This window comes from Marmota marmota, unplaced genomic scaffold, assembly GCF_001458135.2.
Source record: "Marmota marmota marmota unplaced genomic scaffold, marMar, whole genome shotgun sequence".
NCBI classification, from domain to species: Eukaryota; Metazoa; Chordata; class Mammalia; order Rodentia; family Sciuridae; genus Marmota; species Marmota marmota.
The window spans coordinates 8,385,769-8,405,695 of record NW_026000019.1 but is presented as its reverse complement, the minus strand read 5'-3'; the positions used below and the strand labels follow the sequence as shown (position 1 = coordinate 8,405,695).

Below are 19,927 nucleotides of genomic sequence, written 5' to 3'. Positions count from 1 at the left end.
TTTCTGCATTTGTAGTTTTCATGTTGTTATGCCATAGATATCAAGCATGAAGAACATACTTGACTTACCTGAGAATTTCTAAAATCTGTTCTTGAGATTTCCCTTCTTCACTGAGAGATACATTCAATGGACCTTGTACACCTTCCTTCACAGAGGCAACTACCTTGTCACTTAATTTTTCAATCTGATCATGAAGTAGTCTGTTTTGTTTCTCCAGATCTTCACAGCGAGACACACTTTTGGAAACTTCATCCTGTAAGCCAAGAGTTTATCATAATAGCAGATTTTCCAATATGTATTTACACTGGAGATGAAATTGCCTTCTAGTTCTGACCCACAAGATTCTATTGCGACCTACAAAAATACCTTTAACATTCTCTCTATTTCTTCCCAAGATGCTTTACACTCCACCAACTGTGATTCTGCTTTCTGGGTTGTTTCTTCTAAATGCTGACGAATTGATGTCATTTTTGAAACCTGTTCTTTGGCAGCTTGAAGAGCTTCAACATCAGCAGCATGGAGCATCAATTCTCTCTCATACTTATTCTGAGCTTCCACAGCTATTTTAGCCTGCAAGAAAAATTGTTAATTGAGGCTAAGGTTGTAGGCTCAGTGGTAGAGTGCTTGTCTAGCATGTGTGAGGCACTGGGTTTGATCTTTAGCACCACATACAAATAAATAAATAAATAAAATAAAGGTGCTGTGTCCATCTACAACAACAAAAAAAATTTTTTAAAGAATTATTTCCCCACTGAAACAAAAGACTTTAATCCATGAAGCTAGTCAGTACATTTGAAAAAGATAGTTTATTTTGTAAAATAACAAAAATAATTTAAATGCACTAAAATGGGGATAATTAAAAGTTATGCCCTATTTACTGAATAAAACATTAAAATGAAGATTATGTAGCAATTTGGAATAAACTATGCAGTGCAATTCTAAATGTAACTCAGCTATGTAAATTTTACTCATACAGAAACTTACAGAAAATAAAGAAAAATATCTAAAATGCTCAAAAACTCTCATATTTTGGAGCATTTCAGATTTCAAATTGGGAATGCTCAATTATATATTATTTGATTTGAATTCCCAATGTTATGTTGTTTGGTAATAAGTCAAGGACAATTCATTTGTTTCTGAAGACTTTCTTTCCTATTCTATACACACACACACACACACACACACACACACACACACATATATATAATGTGTATATATACATTATATGTATTTAAGCAATATATAATAATAACAATTAACATGCTACCTAAATTAAAAATGAGAATATTACCAATATCTTTAGATTTAGTCCTTCTTCCACCTTATCATGATATATCAGGTTTTATTATTTCTTATTCATAAAACCATTATAAATGATTTCGAAAGTGTGTACATGTATATATACACACTAAAATACAGAAAAATGAGGTACTGCTGTTTTAAAATTACACAGAATGTCGTGGTTTATAAAAATCTGTGCACGATCACCAATGCATTCAAAATGTTATTTGGATTTCCTTTTTTTTTGGTGAGCAAAGTACCTTAACAATGTGTCCATAACACAGTTTAAGAACCAAATGTAGTGAAGGACTACAAAAGTAAAATAAAATTTACAAACAAGAGCAAGTACAGATTTAGTTCCTATTCCTCTTTTCATGTTTTCCAAATTGTCAGGGTTGCTTTATTAATAGAAAATGAACTATTTACGTTCATCCTTTATCTGTATCTTTCAATTTTCTTAATCCAAGTTTCATAAAACTGAAAACAATCTTCCACTTTTATAAGCTCCAACAATCTAAAAATGCATTCTTGCTGCTCAAAGTTCATTTTCCAAAAACTATGAGGATAATGCTTACTTGTTCCTGACAGTCACGTCTGGCTTGCTGTTCATTACTTAAAGCTGTGCTTGCTCTCTGAAGAGCTTCTTGCACTTCATTCTGCACACTAGAAAGTGTTTTCTTCAACTCAGATAACTAAGAAGGAAGAATAAGATTAAAACAAGAGTTACTGACAAACTTGGAAAATAATGGAGACAGATCTTTGATGATTCAGTTAGCACAAAGAACTGCTGCTAAAATTTAACATAATTATAAACCCTTTTCTATACAAGTTTACAACTCTACATCTACTTCCTAATGTGCGCAAAAGTCAAATTTCAGGCAGAGGTTTCCAAAACGCAGCACTAATACCTACCTTGGTAAAGTGATTTAAAATTTTCAAAAGGAAGTGCATACAAACACAGCAGAGTAAACAATAAAATTAAAATTTTTGGCTATGTCTTTAATCAGTTTCTGTTGAGATGAAATAAATGTTAACTAAGGAGCTAGTTAATGTATATCCTTACATATGCAAAAGAAGATTAATATAACTAATAACCTAATTTACCTGTTGTTCCATGCTCTCTATGGCTTTTCTCTTATCATCTTGAAGTTCTTGTTTTTCCTTTTCTACTTCCATCAACTTCTTTTCCAACTGTGTCTGAAATTCCGCTGATTCTTTTAAACGAACTTCAATATTCTTATGTACTTCTTCTGTCACCTTCAGCATATTTTAAACAATGCAAAAATGATACATACTTAAAATTATACCATTACTTTTTCCAAATCTAATTGGAGAAATCAGTATTTGTCTTGTATTAACAGATGGATCTTGGAAGTGCTGATTAAAACAAGCAAATTTACCATGAAAATCTGTTTTGTTTCTTGGTACTGGGGACTGAACCAGAAGTGCTTTACCACTGTACTACATCTCCACTGCTTTTTATTCTTTGAGACAGGGTTTTGAAGTTGCATAGGGCCTTGCCAAATTGTTGAGGCTGGCCTTCAACTTGTGATCCTCCTGCCTCAGCCTCCCAAGTTGCTAGGATTACCGATGTAAACCACTGTATCCAGTTTATACCACGTAAATCTACAAACATAATTTATCTCTCACCTTGGCTATTGGCCTTTTTCCTCTTTTGTAGTGAAATATCCAATTTTTCATCTCTCCCTTAATCCTTGAATCCACTTGCCAAATTTGTCTATTCTACCACTAAAAGTATTTTCCTCACATTGATTTCTACTGAAAATAACCCCAAAAATAACTTAAAAAAACAAAACAAAAACCAAAATCAAAACAAACAAACAAACAAAAACCCCTATGGCCTTAGACTACTATTAGAAAGTTCCAAAGTGAACTCTGTAATCTTCTACTTACCACATTATTCTTTGTGGGGGGGAAAAAAAAATTTGATTACAATGTGTTAAAAACATCGATGGTTCTGCTTCTAATAAGGCTACAGAATACAATTTCACATGATATTCTGAACATTTTATATTTGGTTCTTACCTATTATACTTCTCACTATCGCCTTTCACAAATTCAGCATGCTACCCACACTGTCATCACTGGAAACTCTTTGACCTTGGTTGAGGCTTCCTACCACACAGAACATTTTCCACACACCTTTGACTGTCCAGATGACACCTTTGTTCAAAGCTCTGCATAAATGCTTTTGTAAAGCCTGCCTAGGAAATAAATAATTCTCTCTATATCTTACTCTCCTCAACACTTGATCTATACCTTTCCTACCCCAATTACCCTGGTTGTCATATGAACTGTGTGGTTTTTGTTTTATCTGGATTATTAGTCTTCAGCACTTTCAGGTGGTAAAAGCAATGATATCAGTCCAATTTACACCATAGAACCTTACGTATAGCAAGATCCTAACTGGGGGGAAAAAAAGCTAATAAGTGAGTTCAAAATTGAATTTTCAGAATCATACATACCTGTTTTTCCTTGTTCAGAGATTCTTCTAAAGATGTCACCATTGCTCGGTACTGCTCCACATTACTAGTACTTGTTTTGAGCCTCTCCTTCAAGTCATTTACCTGTTCTTCTGCTTGCCTTAGCTGACTCAGAAGATCATCCACATCTTCTTTGTCACCAGGCTGACCTAAAAAATAGTAGCTCTATTAAAATCAATACTTAAAAAACAAAAACATATTTTGCCATCAGTTTACTTCTTTGAAAAATTAAAATATGTGAAAACTGCTGCTATGAAAGTATATTAAGAGAATATCAAATATTACCACTACACCAATGTAGCTATTTGAAGAAATAACCAAATTCTTAATTTATTACTTAACATCATGTATCCTAAGGCACCAAATCTTAAATAATGTAGTCTGGGGGCTGTGTGTGTATTTCAATGGTAAAGTACATGACTAAAAAGCACAAAGCCCTGGGTTCAATTTCCAGCATACTGCTACCCTCTCCTACACAAAACAAAAACAAAATCCTGTAGTTAGTCTAAATTTTGTTTGATCTAAAAAGCACAGAAAAAGAAGAAATTACAGTTAATCGTATAATATCAATAAGAAAACACTACTGGATAGCTATATATTCATTGTGTATCAGATATCTCTGTATCTGCATATACATACAATACACACAGACACACTCTCACACACATACATGTATATGTATATATATTTCCCTTCCATCAAGAAATAAAACCATCTCTGGATTCAAAGACTTTGAATTTGAAATGGTATATTCACACAGGGAAGAAAAATCTAATAAAATAAATATTTTACCTGAAGCTACTAATAAGCAAAGGTTAGGAATATTGTTTTAAAGAAGCAATATACAAATTAGTTATTTTGTAACTAAATCTTATTATAGATTTAGTAAATAATTTCATCTCAAATGAGAAAGGGTTATAAATTCAAATGTTAACTTTCCTCAAATAAATAATTTTCAAATGTCAGTAAATGGTTTCAGGACTAGGATATATAGCTCAATGACAGAGTGACTGCCTAGCAAACATGAAATCTTGGGTTTGATTCTCAGCAATGCAAAAAACCAAAAGGAGGTTTCAATACCCAAAAGGTTTCAAACTACGAATTTGTTGGATATCATCCAGATTATTTTGAATGTTTTAAGACTTCTAAATTTATTAATCTAAGTCTAAAACTGAGCCTTACCATGTGGAAAATGGAAGTGGGTTTCCTCATCTTTTACTAGCATCCACAAGAAAGGGCATTTATTTACAATATATATTATGAACCTAAGTACTTATTTACCTTTACCAGTTCTCTGTGAGGACTGAGAAGCAAGCTGAACTTCCATATTACCAAGGTGCTGTTTCAACGTAGTAATTTCCTTTTGAGCATTCTTTAAGAGTTCTTTTGTGCTAAGATGAAGATTTGTTTCTGTATCTAGCTGTCTCTTTGTATCTAAAAGTTGAACCTGTAAGAAAAAATACATTAACCCTATAAAGACTATCTGCACGTTCGTAACTAAAGGCTCAAGTTATCTTTCTACAGATCCTTAGTACTCTGACCCAGATAGAATAATGAAAAACAGATTCAAATTCTCATGTGAAGCCCCCAGACAAAACACATCGAGCAACCATGATCCCTGAGGTGGGAAACTAAAGAGGTGAACCACATGACTGCCAAGTTTATTGACTTAATTCTAGAATATGACACAGGGAAGAGGAAATGAAACAGAGGTCACTGGACTCCCTAAATTAAAAACTGAATCTGAGGGCTGGGGATGTGGCTCAAGTGGTAGCGCGCTCGCCTGGCATGCGTGCGGCCCGGGTTTGATCCTCAGCACCACATACAAAGATGTTGTGTCCGCCAAGAACTGAAAAATAAGTATTAAAAAAAAAAATTCTCTCTTAAAAAAAAACAAAAAACCTGAATCTGAGAGTCCTAAGAGACTAAAACAGCTTCAGTTCACAAGAGAATACCAGAGAAAAGCAGCTGCAGAGAGACAATAACCTGATCTATGCAGAGAGTACCTTTGAATACCCAGGAGAGTAGTGATCATTGCATGCATGCATGTGAAATTACCCCTGACAATGGAGAGAATCATCCAAAAGTCTTAGAGTGAAGAGTGCCTAGCACTCATAGAAAGTCAGGAATAATGCTTGTTCCCAGAAGACAGACTGAAAAAGAAAGTTTATGGACAACTGGACTAAGGAAAGTCTTGCTTCAGTAGTAAGGAATAATTAGTCTTAACTAAGCATAGCTCTGGACTTGCCAAATATAACAAAAGATAAGACTCAAAAGAATCAAACTATTTTTAATTAACTTCACTGAGTTCCAGAACAAAGCTCAAGAGAATTAGACAAATAAAATATATTCAGCACCCAAGAGGGTAAAGCAATGTTTAGCCCCCAAATATTAATAGGCAAAATTCAGAGGCTCTAAGATTTTCAAAATCACATTTCAACTTGGATGGCAGCATGTCCCACACACTAGATTATAAAACATAAACTACAGATATTCAGAACTCTGCAAGACTCACATCTAGATTTCTAGTAAGTGTGTGCCTTTGTTCCACCTCATTTTCCAACTTCTTCTTTAGATGAGAGATCTCATGCTCCAGCTTTTCTATCTGGCTACTAAGCCTTTGTTTGGTTTCTGTTTCAGATCGCTCCAGTATTCCCTTGAGAGAAAAAAAAAAAAAAAAAAAAAAAAATTTTTTGGTTATGCTTAAAAAAAAAAAAAACACCCAAAAGAAGCAATGCAAACAAAGTTAAAGGCTACAGAGAATTGAGGGATTATAATCCATTTCCACACAAAGAAATTAGGATTTGAATATTTACCAAAAAGCTATTTTGACATTTTTTTATATTAGAACACCTATTGGTGGTGGTGGGGGGGTGCGTGTGTTTGAAGAAACATGAAAATATTCATTCAGATTTCCTGAACTTTTAGGTCCAAGAAAAGTTCTAAAAAATTTAATCTTGTTAATAGTTAAGCTGCACACAATCCAATAAATAGATTTAAGGATCAAATGTGCCAACTCCATGGTTTCAGTCAATTCTCTTTCAAAGTTTTATTTAAAATATTTCTTAATATCCCCCCCAAATTCAATGATTTTCATACAGGATGACAAAAATGACAGGCAAATTTTCTAATTAGAAAAACTGAAAGGATACAAGGATGAAACTATATGACCTTAACTTTCTTAGTTTTTCTATCTGTGCTTTTTATCTGATTACCTGAATTGTTTGTAGATTAGTCAGCAGCAAGTTTTGCCCTCGTTGTTCAGCTAACAAAGATTCTCTTTGCTGAGAAAGACGGACCTCTGACAATTTAAGCATTTCCTTTTCTTTCTTCAAATTTTCTGCTCTTACCTTGAAAAAAAACACAAAAACAACAGAAAAAATATTAGAAAACATGTCAAATGTAATAATGATAATAAAATTTAAATTCTTCTTTCATTACTACATATTTATTAATGCTATTTAAAGACTATACCTCTTCATCATATATAGAAATAAAACTGAGTTTCATGTGTTAAACAATGTGGAGCAAAAATTATTGGAAATACCAATAGATCAAAAGAAAAATCTCCCATTACCACAATACTAATGATTAATTTGCTCTAAACAGACTTTAAAAACAACACTAAAGGGCTGGGGTTGTAGCTCAGTGCTTGCCTAGCATGTCTGAGGCACTGGGTTTGATTCTCAGTACCATATAATAAATAAACAAAAGTCCATCAACAACAACAAAAAATTTTAAAACAACACTAACAAAAATCTAAAATACCAGAATCAACGAACAAAACTGTGTAACTATGCTATAGGCATATTTGCATACTATTAAATGATGCAAATTTTAGAATAATCCAAATTGGTTTCTATGTACCTCTTTGAAAGTGATGAATGATCTGTTTAAACTCCCCCTGCCCAAAGACTATGCTCTAAGTCTTGTGGAATCCGAAGGAATACTAATTTCAAAAAATTAACATTTTCAAAGAATTCTTATTTAAACATGATGGATCATATTAATTATCAATCACAAAACTGATTCTATTAATTTGAAAAGTGTTGCTGCCTACCTCCTGCCATAGAATGAGACCAAAATAAAAATGAAAGACCATAGCCAACTGAGTTAGAAAATTGAGGTCAAGCTCTAATCAACTTATTTGTTATATACAAAAACAGATTTGAATCAATTTTTTACAGGTAAAATGGGGGACAACTGTACCTAGTTTACAAGTGTTGATAAAAAAAAAAATGGGAGAATTTTTTATCACTACTGAGCTCAGTATTTATTTGGAAGCATTAATTACAGACATATTTATATTCAACTTAAAATTCAGAAATATAGTTCAATGCAATATAATATTTTATTTTTACTAGAAATGAGCAAGAAATAAATTTATTATGAAATGGAAAATTTGTAAGGAAATCTATTCAATCTTAATAGAAATGATCACCCTACTAATGCATTATACATAATTTGAAAACAATGTAATAAGAGTTTATAACCCACAACTCCTCAACGAGCTCAGTTATTTAGATTAGTAAAATCAAAGTAATAACTAAGAAATATCAAATGCAATTTATAATGCAAGTGAGTTGACAGATATTGTCTCACTTCTGAAACTGCTAGCTTTTCATTTGCTCCTCTCAAGTCCTGAGTCATTGTGTTGATGATCTGTTCCTGCTTTTGAGTAGTTGCAGTGAGTTTCTGATTTCTCTCATGCAAGGATGTTATTTCTCGTCGATATCCTTCAACATTATCTTGCAGCATTTCATAACTGGTACAAAAAGAATAATTCTATAAGCAACAGAAATACTATATTCTAGCTTAGTTCCTCAAGACATTTCACAATAGGTTGATTTTATAAATTAATAATATGAAAAAGTACTTGGGGTAATAATGTGAAACTTTCATTCTTGAAACTGTATTTGGCAGTAAGTTATTCAGTATAAAATACTTTTAAATTCAAGTTTTAAATAAGGACAGTACTTTATGCTGAGTAACTTTTTAATCTTATTCACTATAAACAAAACAAAACTTAATCACACTAAAAATAATGCTAGTATAATATGAATATACCAGACACCCACCATGTAATTAGGATGGTCATGCATACTTTTGACAATCTTTTTTTCCTCTTTAATTCTTCCTCTTATTTTCTTACGTGCTTGCAAAGTTAAAAAATGGCTGATTTAACTATTAGATGTACAGAGGTAACTGCCTATGTATTTTTGTCAGAAAAAGTTTTATCATGTAATATGTAAAAATAAATTTTGTCCAAACATGACTACATAAAAATTAAATTAATTTAGTAATGATAAACATAGAATAATTTCTTCATAAGTGGCCAAGAAAATTTTCCTACAATTACCTAGCACTCATTTCTCTTTTACTCAGAACAGAAAAAGCTGAATAAAATTTGATCTCATTTCTCTTAAGATATAACCTATAGAAACAACAGGTACTATGATTTCAGGAAGAGAAACTAGCAATGTTCTTCATGTGAACTTCAACTTACTAAAATAAGTTAACTCATTAGCACTGCCCAGGAGAATCATTAACCAATATTAAAAAGGGAACAACTGTGGCTTTCTCAATCCTGGAGTTTCAAGGAAAAACAACATTATTGCAAATCAACCATTGAACATGACTGATTTGAATAATGAAGTATAACATTTAAACTACATTAATATTTGAAGAAAAGAAAATTTACCGTTTAGAAGCAAAATCTAGCTGGGTAGAAATTTTGGTGTTTTGAGACCGCAAATCTGTGACTTGTTCCTGAAGTTTTTCAAGTTGCTCATTTTGCATTTTTTCATTATCTGCTTTTTCTTTCTTGTAGTTCTCAAAAATTTCCTGCAACTAAATATCAGAGATAATTGATGCTGATGACATTGTAAAAACCCAAACCAAAGATAATGTGATCTTAAACAGGTGAGATCTTTACCTGTTTAAGGGCAGCCTTAGCTTCTATAGCCTCTGTTGATTCAATAACAGGTACTGGAGCAGGAGTGGAAACAGACTGTGATGTACTTGAACGTTTTGGAGTTGACATAAGAGAAATATCATCTAAGCTTGAAGCTTCAGAAAAGTAAAAAGACTCATTCAATGTTTTGTTGACTTGAGTAAATTAGCTTTAATCTGATGTCTACTTGCAAACATCACTGCCAAATCAACGGTCTAAACTTTTTAAAATGAAATCCTAAGAATATAGTTTTTTTGAAATAAAGATTCTAGTAAACAATGTTATTAAGATTGTTTTGGTTTCTGGTAATTTATTTGGTTTCAGGTAATTTATTACAGATAAAACATTAATAAAAACATTGTAATTCATGATTCTAAAATGTACATTTCTCAACAATATTCACTATTTCTTCTTTTATATTAAGCATAAAATAATGTGGTGACTGTTATAATTGATCATACATGGCAAATTTGAAGGTAACATCACTCAGAGTAGCTACTGTTTATGTCGCAAAATCCGTTCCCTAATGTATGTTTCCAAAATATTTCCTCAAATTAATGTAAAAAAAACCCTACCTTGTAATGGAATGACAACTCCTGTTGTTTGTGACAATAAAATACGATACATATCACGCTGACGAACTATGGAATCAACAAGCTGCATCTGATGTTGTCGTGATTCACGGAGTTGCTCCAGTTCAGTGAGAGAGTTCTCAAGTTTGAGCTGAAGTTCAGTGATTCTGTAAAGAAAGACATCAATTTATTTTATAGGAATGAGTTAAGAGTTAGGCAATTACGATTTCTATTATAAATTATTATTTTCAGCATATTCTTTTCATTTTTGCTATTTGTTTTTCTCTTCTATTGGTATATATATAGGACATATATATATATACACAAATATATATATACATATATATGTATATATATATATATTTTTTGACGGGGGTTGGTTTACGGAGATTGAACTCAGGGGCACTTAACCACTGAGCCACCTTTCTAGCTCTTTTTTGTATTTTGTTTAGAGTCAGGGTTGCACTGAGTTGCTTAGGGCCTCGCTAAGTTGCTGAGGCTGGCTTTCAACTCGTAATCCTCCTGCCTTAGCCTCCCCAGCCACTGGGATTATAGGTGTGTGCCACCTCACCTGGCTTTTGTTGATATTTTAAGGACTACTTTTTAGTCTCCACTATAAAGGACTCAGATACTTGAACTCATTAATGAAATCTAAAAAAATCTGTTTGCAAAAATTATACTAACTTTACTCACTCCTAACTCCAGTCTTCTTGCTTTCAGAGTCATTTCCACTCCTGTAGGACCATACACATCTAAAAAATCTCTTTTTTTCTACTGAAGTAACTCCTACATATCTTTTCTATGAAGCCAGCTCTATCCCCTGAAATCTAGGTGCTCCAACTAAATGCTTCCATGGATGGGAATCTATTGTATCTATTATAGCATTAGTCACAATGAAGTATTTTTTTTTTTTTTTTTTTTAGAGAGAGAGAGAGAGAGAGAGAGAGAGAGAGAATTTTAATATTTATTTTTTAGTTATCGGCGGACACAACATCTTTGTTTGTATGTGGTGCTGAGGATCGAACCCGGGCTGCACGCATGCCAGGCGAGTGCGCTACCGCTTGAGCCACATCCCCAGCCCATGAAGTATTTATTTTATTTATTATTAGCTCTACTATCTGTGTCACTCACAAGCTGAGCTTCCTGACAGTAGATCTTTTTTTTATTTTTATTTTTTGGGATTGCTGCTTAATTTTCCCCTCCTAACTTACACTATCCCCAGGATCCAGCACTGTTAGGGACACATTTCAACAAATGCTTCCTGAACAAATTGAGGTAGTCAACAGCTTACTTGGAGGAAGTTGTTTCTTGTTCTTCTCTTTCTCTGGTTTCCCCAAGATCTCTAAGAGCCACTAGCAGACGCTGATTTTGCTGTTGAAGTTCTTCAATATTTCTGTAAGATACTAGATGCTGTGATATTACTTCAGATGAACTACTTATGTCAGCAGAGCTTACTTCCTCATCACGAATTACATGATTACCCCTTGCTTCTTCAAGTTCCATCAAAAGCACTCTAATCTAAAAACAAAATTTTAATGTTACATAATAGCATTAGCTTTGATTCTGAAAATATTTAGAATAAAATAATTTTCCCATGAAAACATTACTTATGAAAACCCTTAACTTGTCCTAAATTACATTATCTTAAAATGTGAACCATAAAGCTTTTAAAATCTAAGTATAGAAAATTTTAATGGAATAAATTTGTTTTAAAATATATAATAAAAGCTGTTATTTATTAAAAATTTGTGAATCACAATTCTGAAATATGGCCCCATTTCTGTAAAACAACAATAACAAACAAAAAACCCAGAGTAAAATGTATCTAATTTGTGTTTATGTATATGTTGTATGACAGGGCAGAGGAAAAGCATGTAAAACAGATTTTTAACCAAAAATGTATTTATGAAATCCGAATGAAATTTTTATAAATGCATGCTATGTGTATACTATGAAATAGCCCTACATTTACTAACTTGTTCATTGAGAAAGAAAAAGAAACAAATAAAAAACCCCAAACCAGTAAGCTGGGCCTGGTGTTACACACCTATAATCATAACTACTCAGGAAGTTAAGACAGAATTACTTAAGCCCAGGAGATCAGGGTCAATGTAGGTAATATAGTGAAACTGTGTCTCTTTAATAAGTAAAGCAACAGAGTAATACATATAGTATTTTATTTCAGTAAATACAAATTTTACATGTTTATATATGCTTATTAGATATGTGTTTTTAGATATAACAAGGATATGAAAGAATATTCATCAGATTAGAATATTAGTTACACTCTAGGAGATGGGGGTGTATGGGAATGGTGAGAATTGGAGAAAAATTTTTACTTATCTTTGAATTATTTGTATACTTATAGAGAGTATATAAAATTTAAAAATTTATCAAACACCCGAAAAAATAGGGAGGAGATATGAAGAAATAATGACTGGGCTATTACTCTGCTAGAGTAGTATTCTCAGTTTTTCAGAATTTCTTGTGTGGTAATTCTTAGATATCTTCAAACCAATTAAAACCTTATTAATACCAGATAGCTGGTATTTAAAGAAAGAAGGAAAGAAAAAAGGAAACAAAATATTCTAACCTGTTGTGAAAGATCTTTTATTTGTATTTCCATTCTCTGATTGTCTCTTTCAAGTACAGATGAATGTTTATTGGCTTTATCAGTGTCCTCCTGCAATCGCTGAATTTCCTTTAAAATGTAAACCTAAGTGAAAATTCTGTACTTCCTTCTAGGATTCTTACAAATAAAGTAAGCATGTGAATAACTAAAATATACATTGCTTAAATACCATATTAATCAATTTATAAAATAAATATTCTACATGATACAGTAGCCTTCAAAAAAGAGAAATTGTATATAGATATGAACATGCCATTTCTCAATATTACAAATAATGTTTATCATTATAGTGTCACTATGAAAACAATGGAAAATTATCTACTTCACCAATTCATTGACTACAATCATATAAGCCACATCAATTCATAATGTATTACCAATATGATGACACATTAATGCCCTCAAAATCTCTATGACTAGGACAAAAAAAAAGGACTACAATACAGTGATAAACATTATTACACTGGTTATCAGGAAATAAACATCAAAAGTAAACATATGGCTGAAGATACATGCTGTGCTTTGTAAAAAGTTTCATATCACAGTATCACTCACAGTATCAATCACAGTTCAGGGCAAAGGTTTTAAATTCCTTAGCAGTTGTGAAAACTATTTAAAGATTTTAATTAATACATTGTATATTAATGAAGGAACAAATAGTTTTCCACAATAATCAGCTACTGTTCTAATTCTTAAGCCACTCTATCTCAGCACCCACTTCTGAAACAAAAAGAGCTCCAGGCAAACATCCTCAACACAGAGAAAGTGACAGATTTAACTGGACCCATTCGACCCCTTTTCCAAACCATACAGCAGGAATGAGGGGATAAAATATGATGGGAGGGGGGGTTGTCAGAAAGTCAGTATCCCATCAGATCAAGACTTTAAAGACTTACTTTGATTCAGAAGAAAGAGATCATTAGACATAATATAAATGGCTTTAAACTGACTTTTAAATTATAATAGCAGCCATGATTTAATTTTGAATTAAGGATATAATTTACTTGTATTCTCCAAAAACAACAAGAAATTTATCAGTTTAGAATGGCAGATACAAATTCATTTATATGAATTTCTGCAATGAACTCATTTAATAAATCTTATAGACATCCCTCAGTACCATTACTAGGTATACTCTTAAAAAGGCAAAACATTAGAGTATAAACACTTCTTAAAAATCATCAAATTAAAAATCTTTAGAAGGGTATTGATGAATTTCCTTGAATTTTTTTGTATACAAAGATTAACAAAATAATGTATATAAAAATATTCCAAGGGGCTGGGGAGGTGGCTCAAGTGGTAGCGCGCTCGCCTGGCATGCGTGCGGTCCGGGTTTGATCCTCAGCACCACATACAAAGATGTTGTGTCCGCCGAAAATTAAAAAAAAAAAAAATTAAAAATTCTCTCTTTCCTTAAAAAAAAATATGCCAAATTATGAAATGGTATTAAAAAGTTCTTACCTATATTCAAACAACATTAGCATTTCTAGATAGGCTATCAAAACCATCTGAGAAAGAATGATCAGGCGAAACTTAGAAGAGTTCTATTACAAACAGATTGTTATTTTAAAAGCAGTCCAAGAAGATTGGCTATTATCCTCCACTAGAGAATCCTAAAGAAAACATATCAAATGCTTTAAAAAAATGTGAAAGGCTGTAGCAATTTTAGCTGAAGGTAGAACATCTTATAACTAAAAGTATTTAATAACGTAGTAAGAAGCTTCAAAATGTTTAATTACTATATCAATCAAAAGTATATTTAGCTTTTTCTGACTCAAATATCTCAAGAAATACCTATCTAATAAACTTTTTTTTTTTTTTTTTTTTTAAATGCAACAACTAAAATTTAGGAGTGGAACCAACCTTCATCGCTTGTTCAAGCTTAACAGACAAACTTGCCACGGCTTTCTGTGCACGTTCATATTCCTCACGCTGGCGTTTCAAAATTGGTGCTTTGGCTTCAACTTCTTTCACTATTTCATCTAGGTATTTATTAATTCTTTTGTTCTCTAGTTTCTCCAAAAGCAACTGATCCTGAGTTTCCACATAAGCATTATATAGCTGAAAGCAGATGAGTTGTTTCAAATTGAAGCTGAATAATAGGAGTATGTAGTCTACCAAAAATAACAAGATTTAATGGCATTCTTACCTCAGTTAATTTCATGCCAGGTTTCACTATCTTAGCTACGGCTGCTGCAGTGGGAGACATAGCAGCAAGCTCTTCTTCAGATAGTATAGCTCCTGTGCCAACACACATAAAAATCTAGTATAATTTTGTAAAATTTCAAACTAACAGCCACTAACATTTTCTTATTTTTATTTCTTGTGATCCTGAGGACTGAAACAGGGGTGCTTTACAACTGAGCTATATCCCCAGCCCTTTTAATATTGAGACAGTCTCACTAAGTTGTCCGGGTTGGCCTTAAGCTTTTGATCCTCCTGCCTCAGCCTCCTGAGCTGCTAGGATTACAGATGTATACCACCATGCCGGGATTATTAATAACTTTTTAAAAAGAAGCAAAGGATAAATGAAAGGAACTATCACATATCAATTATTAATTCCTATGAAAAAATTTAAAAAATGAGAACCCAAAGTCACATAACACAACCCAATTCTAAGAATCACAATAATTACAGTAACACTAAGTGCCCTGAGAATTGACACCTAATATAGAAATTGATCAAATAATACTTATATCTGATGGCTCAGTAAAGATACAGATAATTCTTTTTAAAGTAAAACATTCTAATTGTATAACGTGATAGTTTCTTACATGGCAGAATGACAGATAAATACTGTCATAATTTAGTGTAATTAAACTATTATGTAGACAAGTTTTAGTACTTCAAGGAATAAACAGCACGTTATCAGCCATACCTTTACGTTTAGTGGCAGAAAGCAAGTCATTTGCATTTTCTAATTCCTTCTCCAATTTCCCTATTTTCTCAAGCATTTCTTTTTCCATTTGATCTTTAGATTCTTCCACTTCTAGAAGATGATCTTGTGTTGCTTTGTTGGCTAAAAGCATTTTTAAAGAGAGAATAACCAAATATATAATTAAAGTCTTACAGTTCATAAACTATAAGAGAATAGTCATTTTCCCCTTCAATAGACAACAGTTAAGTTCTAAAGAGGCTATAACTGACAATTATCTACTGTACCTCATCACTCTACTTAGAATCCCTGAAATGTCTTTGCCTAATCAATCTCTTTCTCCTTTTGATGTCTTATATCCAGAAGGAAAACATGAGGTCTTAAATGGTAAAAAAGTGGCTGTAATATATGTCTGGTTTCAACATGAGGTCTTAAATGGTAAAAAAGTGGCTGTAATATGTCTGATTTCAATACAGAAAATGACTGGAGTAGAACCTAAACACTGTTGACTTACCATATCACTGAATTCTGCACCATGAATTCAATTCAAGGATTGAAAATATTTAAGACCAGGTGACTAGCACCTGGTTTAAATCCCTAATACTACACAAAAACATGCAAAAGGTCCAGTTCCACCAAAAATAAACAAACAAAAGGATTTGTGTAGGTTACATGCAAACACTACACCATCTCAAATAAGACACTGGTGCATCCTCAAATTTTAATATCCTTGAGGGGTTGCAGAACCAATCCCTGCAGATACAGAACAACTATAAATACATGTTATTAAGAAGAAAAAGCAAGAATTTAAGGCAATAAAAGACCTTACAATATGCTATGGATAACTTAAAAAAGTTTTCACTTACAAAGTAAGAATTACTACATGAGAATTTTTTTTAAATGCTATCTATATTTTCAAATACACTATTTGCAATACACTATTTGCTTTAAAATATAATTCTAATTTTCCTAATCCAAGGATCTTTCTTTACTAAATTTTGTTTTTAATAAAAGAAAGCCTGACTTCCAATGCCAATTACCTAAACAAACTTAAAAAAACAACATACCTTTCTCTCATAAACAATAATCTTCCCATAATTGGAAGCACTTACCTTCTCCAGCTTCTTTCAAAAGTCTGTGTAGTTCATCCACTGCCCGAGTTAGTTCATTGCTCTTTGCTTCTGAGTCATCAGCAGCACTCTAAAAGCCAAGGTGAAAAAAGTTACCTACCAGTCAATAATCTTACATTAGGGTACCAACATATGTTGTGGAAGCCTTACCTTGTATAGATTAGACAGCTTTATGTGAGCATTTAATTCATTGTGGAATTTCTCTTCCATACTGGCCTGTTGTTCTTTGGCCTGAGGGGGAAAAAACCCAATTTTAACAAGTGATTTTATTTACTTAGCTATACCATTTAGACTTCTGGTAATTTTATGGTAACAGAGACAGTTTAAAATACGTCATCATTTTATAAAATAACAGCTTCTTAAGTGCTTAATATTTCTGTAAAAGAAACAGATCTTTATAGTAGTCATCTATACCTCCTTTAATTTGGTCAACAGATCCTCTACATGCTTTTGAAGATGCTCATTTGATGTTTTTAAACCATTCATCTGTTCTTCCAGTCTAGAAACCTAGAAACAGGGAGGGGATGTCATTAACTGAAATGAATTTGATGTTTATACCACCAAGCAACAGCAAAACTCTCCCCTCTGTACATACACTCATAAAAGGTAATTTACACAAGGTATGCATATGCATATTGAAGAAAATGAAACATAACACCTCATGGGCTAAAATGTTTGGATTTAATTCACAAAACTCAAAAACCATTTCTTAAACATGCAACTTAGGAAAGAAAGATATGTTAAAAGACAGTTGATGGTATCAAGAGTCATAAAAATCATAAATTCCTTTCTTTTTAAAATATTTTTAGTTGTCAATAGATCTGTATTTTACTTATTTATATGTAGTGCTAAAAATCAAACTAGTGCCTCACATATGCTAAGCAAGCACTCTACCACTGAGCCACAATCCTAGCCCCATAAATTCTTTATTTAGATGCAATTTGTTATTTTCATAGGCTAAGTATTAATAAGTTACACCCTCCACATTTGACCATTAGTCATATATAACAAATAATTAGGTCCACTATTAATAAACTGACACACAAATGTGATATCCAATATGAAGAGAAATTTACCTCTTCTTTCTTGTTTTCAAGATTACACTTAAGCTCTAGAATTTCATTTCCTTTTTCTCTTCCAAGGGCCAGAAGTTCATCAGTTTTGGTTTTCAACTCTGTATTCAGCCATTTATTTTGATTACGTAGCAATTCCTTTTCTTGCTCCAAACGTTTTTCTCGATACTAAAGAAATTGAGAAATAATGTTTATAGTTAAAGATAATATATGGTTATTCAAAATAGTTTTGTCTGTGGCTAAGGGATACAGCAGAATTTTATTTTAGAACAAAAATAAGTATTCACACGGATTTTTAAATAATAGAAAACAAAGAACCACAACAAAAATGAATGACAGTAGAGGGGGTAGAGAGAGAAGAGGGGAGGGGAGGGGGGATAGCAGAGGATAGGAAAGGCAGCAGAATACAACAGACACTAGTATGACAATATGTAAATCAATGGATGTGTAACTGATGTGATTCTGCAATTTGTATACGGGGTAAAAATGGGAGTTCATAACCCACTTAACAAAGTGTGAAATATGATATATCAAGAACTATGTAATGTTTTGAACAACCAACAATAAAAAATAAAAAAAAAAAAAAAAAAAGAACCACAACAACTTAAATTTCAAATTTAAATTGCCCTAATGTGTAATTCCTTGAATTAAAACCAAAACACAGCTTTTAATAATGTTATGGACAACTTGCCTATATTTTAAATTTAGGTGAGTTTTATGCAAAACTTACTTTGTGCACTAGGAATTATTTATTACTTGCCTTAACAGAAACATCAGAAGCTTGAAGTTCATCCAGTTTTAACTGAAGTTCACCCTTCGTCGTATTGCTTTCTTTTAGCTTTTCATTTAAACGTTTAAAATCCTCTAGAAAGGTCATGTGAAAATTTGAAAATAATGACTTGTTAAATAACAAGAACCAAACATCTAAAAAATCTATAGGATATAAATCTCTAACATAAAGCAAGTAGGTCTCAACTTCCCTATTTCAACTTGTTTCTGTAATATTTAATTACAAATTTAATTTTCATGAATATATTATAAAGAAACAAAATCTGTATACCTATCAAACACATTATTTATATAAATTATTTAAATATACTATTTAAGGTAAATATTGAATATTTATTTAGGTTTTTTTTTTTTTTTAATGTGGTGCTGGGGATTGAACCAGTGCCTCATGCATCCTAGGCAAGTGCTCTACCACTGAGCCACAACCCCAGCCCTAAATATGGAATATTAACCTTAATGTTCCAGATACATACCCAAAGAGCTATTAATATTTAGGTTAAAAAGCAATAGTAAATATAAAAACCTTCTACTTAAAATAGCCATAATATATACATTTGATTCCCTAATATCCAGGGTTTTATGAAAATAATTTCTTTAACTCTAATTACTATTAGCTGATCACCATTATCAATAAACACTCTGAAGTTACTGTTCTCTCATACTGAAAAAGCTTAGTTCTCTGGTTGATTATTACTGTACAGCAACATGAATATGTGAAAAACTTTCCCTTATTATAAGGAAATAAGAATTTTAAAAAACCATTTTAAAAAGGGAACACAATACCATTAACTGTTTAAAAGTCATGTTCACCAAAGTATATCAACTGTTTACATAGCATGGTTTATTCTATGTTCATGTATTTTATATTCCTGTGACCTAAATTCCCTTCAGTCTGTTTTTAAACACACGTTTTCTTTTAAAGTTCTAATATTAAACGCTTATGAATTGAAAGGATGTCTGAAAAAAATAAGGGAATTTAGATTCTACATATATCTTTTAAAAGCTTTCAGGCTCTTGTCCAGCATGTGAGAAACCCTGAATTTAATCTCTAGTGCTGTCCAGAAAAAAAAATGGCGCGCGGGGGGGGGGGGGGGCCAGGGGGGTCGTGATATATAATA

General features: G+C 32.2%; 1 protein-coding gene across 3 annotated transcripts in view; it reads right to left on the bottom strand.

Annotated features, from left to right (window-relative positions):
• Nucleotides 1-19,927, bottom strand: part of Tpr (translocated promoter region, nuclear basket protein) — a 62,810-nt gene that overhangs the window by 31,956 nt on the left and 10,927 nt on the right. For all 3 annotated transcript variants that reach the window (XM_015491696.2, XM_048809823.1, XM_048809824.1), the window contains exons 5-26: nt 18,781-18,884; nt 18,024-18,188; nt 17,362-17,454; nt 17,098-17,178; nt 16,930-17,017; nt 15,821-15,961; nt 15,092-15,183; nt 14,806-15,003; nt 12,904-13,011; nt 11,602-11,828; nt 10,314-10,477; nt 9,721-9,854; nt 9,487-9,635; nt 8,388-8,550; nt 7,001-7,135; nt 6,301-6,441; nt 5,067-5,232; nt 3,768-3,934; nt 2,386-2,538; nt 1,857-1,973; nt 367-570; nt 69-253 (exon numbers count right to left, since the gene is read on the bottom strand). In XM_015491696.2, the coding sequence (XP_015347182.2) occupies nt 69-253; nt 367-570; nt 1,857-1,973; nt 2,386-2,538; nt 3,768-3,934; nt 5,067-5,232; nt 6,301-6,441; nt 7,001-7,135; nt 8,388-8,550; nt 9,487-9,635; nt 9,721-9,854; nt 10,314-10,477; nt 11,602-11,828; nt 12,904-13,011; nt 14,806-15,003; nt 15,092-15,183; nt 15,821-15,961; nt 16,930-17,017; nt 17,098-17,178; nt 17,362-17,454; nt 18,024-18,188; nt 18,781-18,884 (3,175 nt within the window). The remainder of the gene's footprint in view (nt 1-68; nt 254-366; nt 571-1,856; nt 1,974-2,385; nt 2,539-3,767; nt 3,935-5,066; nt 5,233-6,300; nt 6,442-7,000; nt 7,136-8,387; nt 8,551-9,486; nt 9,636-9,720; nt 9,855-10,313; nt 10,478-11,601; nt 11,829-12,903; nt 13,012-14,805; nt 15,004-15,091; nt 15,184-15,820; nt 15,962-16,929; nt 17,018-17,097; nt 17,179-17,361; nt 17,455-18,023; nt 18,189-18,780; nt 18,885-19,927) is intronic.